The sequence below is a fragment of the Penaeus japonicus genome, unplaced genomic scaffold, assembly GCF_977035675.1.
Source record: "Penaeus japonicus unplaced genomic scaffold, GWHDUDI00000001_assembly GWHDUDI00000022, whole genome shotgun sequence".
In the NCBI taxonomy this organism is placed as follows: Eukaryota; Metazoa; Arthropoda; class Malacostraca; order Decapoda; family Penaeidae; genus Penaeus; species Penaeus japonicus.
The window spans coordinates 21,329,322-21,331,821 of NW_028234424.1; the positions used below are offsets into that span (position 1 = coordinate 21,329,322).

A 2,500-nucleotide genomic window follows, 5' to 3' on the forward strand; every position below is an offset into this window, starting at 1 on the left:
ACGGGTGTGCGAGGCCTCTGTTTTGTATGCAAATGCCTCGTGTAAATGCTCTCCCACAGACCATCGGATGCCATTTCGAGTGAAGAAAATGCACTTGCAATAGCCAACTACGCTGCCTGTCTTCAACGCTAATGTATGTAAGACGTTTTATTTCGACGCGCCGAACGAGGTTTGTTAATTTGTGTGCGAAATTGTGAGAGTTTAAAAAAAATAATAATAATGGTATAGGACTGTTGAAATAAAATGAAAAGTTATACTGATATGCTCTTCTAATTTACACGTTTTTGCAGGAAATGCAATATCAAAAGAATCTGGGTTAATAATTGCAGTGTTTATCATCTATATTACATTTTGCGAAAATAATAGCTCGGCCCATGAATACTAATTTCATTGTAAATATAAGATAGACTTTTTACATATGCACATTAACGAAAAAGGGAAAAAAACGATAATAAATTCTGAAGCTTATGTGTTTCATTTACCAAGCCATGAATATAATGGTTCTTTCCAGAGTAGAAAATGTATCGAGGATGGTAAACCAACCTGTCTCTCAGTTGTTTTTTCTTTTCCTTTTTCTTTTTTTTTCTTTCTTTTTTATCCGTCTCCCCCTTTCCTGTCACACTTAGAACCATTTAGCGTGATCGGCGCCCATGCCTTCGTGCTCAGGAAACACCAACATCGATTTCGAGTTCGCACAGTCTGGGACAAGGCGTCCCGGGGTCCTTACCTTAGTTCGAGGCTGAGGAGCTCCTTCAGCGTCGGGTTCCAGTGCTTGCGCGACTTCCGGGTGGCCTTGCTGACGTTGTGGATCTTGAGCACCGCCTCCATCAGGTCGTCGTAGCGATCGGAGGGCGCGGCCGACGTGACGTTGCCCTCGCGACGCCCCTTGCTCCCGACGGCCACCAGGTTGTCGGGTCCGTCGACGGCAGCGCTCAGCTGGGCGGAGGCGACGGCAGCCAGGGACGCCTCCCGCGACCCGTTGTTGGTCTTCTGCAGGTGTCGCTGTCGGAAGGAGTACTGGACGCGGGCGTGCGTGGGCGTGCGTGGGCGTCCCCCCATGGTGAGGCCCGTCTCCACGTCGAGCACCAGGACCACCGTCAGCACCACCAGCCCCGCCATCACCCCCATCACCAGGCGCTCCTTGAGCTTCATCCTAGCGAGGCCGAGGCGGAGAGCGAGACGCCGATGGCCACTAGAGGGTCGTGTGCACAAGCCGAGAGAGATCGCTTCGCGTTGGCCTCCGCGTTGGCCTCTCTTCTCCGGTTCCCTTTTCGTCCCTGCCTTCTACTCACACTCGCCGGATATCAGGGCTCGCCGCCTCCCCTGCAGAGGGTGATCATCCACGGGTCATGCAGAAGGCGAGGCGGGAGGGAGGGATCGAAGGAACACATGTGCGGAACACCTTCGGGATCCTTCGTCGAGCGTCCTCCACCTGAAACACACGGAAGGAGAGAGTCAGAGGATGTAGTGCGCGGATGGGTATGCGACTGCTGATCGGTTTAATTCTGTCTACTCTGCAACAGCGTAAACTAATAATAATGCGGATGGGGAACCAGCCTCCTGCTTCATATAAAGCTCATCACTTTGACAGTTGAAATCATTAAAAAGGTTCTTATATATTGTTATATCTATATTTATATATCTATATATATATATATGTGTGTGTGTGTGTGTGCCAAGAATGACTAATGTGTTGTTTGTTTTTACGTCAACGATGATAGAGTGCTCTGAACATGTTGCATTAGCATCGTGTTTGACAGAGAAGTAAATCTAGTTGCTCTCTCGAATCAGACTAATGCATCTTGGCATTAGATTAGAAACTCTGCTTAGATTCAGTTATATCGTTTTTTTTGTTTTTTTTTTTTCATCTAAGTCAACACGCTGGACATATATATTTATCTTATAAACATTGTCATTTCATAATAATGATCAAGGAATCATTAATACTGCCCTTAATATCATTGATGATATCATTAACATAATCATCATTTCAAGAATCATTACTTCCATCATAATTTAGTCACCGATGAGATATCCATTCCAGATTAATTATCGCTTTTCTCATCGAAATATTAAGATAGGCAAGGTTGTTGCAACCCTGATCGTCAAACCAAAACTATAAAAGTATCTGCCTAAAAAAAAATCTTTACTTCTGATTTTATGTTATTGCAATACCAATAACACAATATCAGCACTCATAACATGCACATCGATTTCCTATTATCAATACCGACATCAACAGAATGCAACACACACATATATACCCACCCCTTCCTAATGGCCAAATACCAGCAACAGCAAGCAATAAACACGGCAATCCATCAATCCATCGGAAATCACCAGCCACGAAAATCACTCTCCATCAACATGAAAAAGGAGTCAAGGAGTTGATCCAGCAAAGTCGTCTCATTAACGGCAAACACAGTCACCTGATAGCCACATCGACTGATAACCAAACAAAGTCTAGAGGAATTCGAGAGAGGAGAAACAACATGTAAGA

At 45.0% G+C, this 2,500-nt stretch overlaps 1 protein-coding gene across 1 annotated transcript in view; it reads right to left on the bottom strand.

The window, feature by feature from the left end:
- The window catches only part of LOC122255295 (extracellular serine/threonine protein CG31145), a 152,647-nt gene that overhangs the window by 112,903 nt on the left and 37,244 nt on the right, over positions 1 to 2,500 (bottom strand). Inside the window, exon 2 of the mRNA XM_043019260.2 lies at positions 728 to 1,432. Coding sequence (XP_042875194.2) covers positions 728 to 1,152 — 425 coding nt within the window. The 5' untranslated portion in view covers positions 1,153 to 1,432. The remainder of the gene's footprint in view (positions 1 to 727; positions 1,433 to 2,500) is intronic.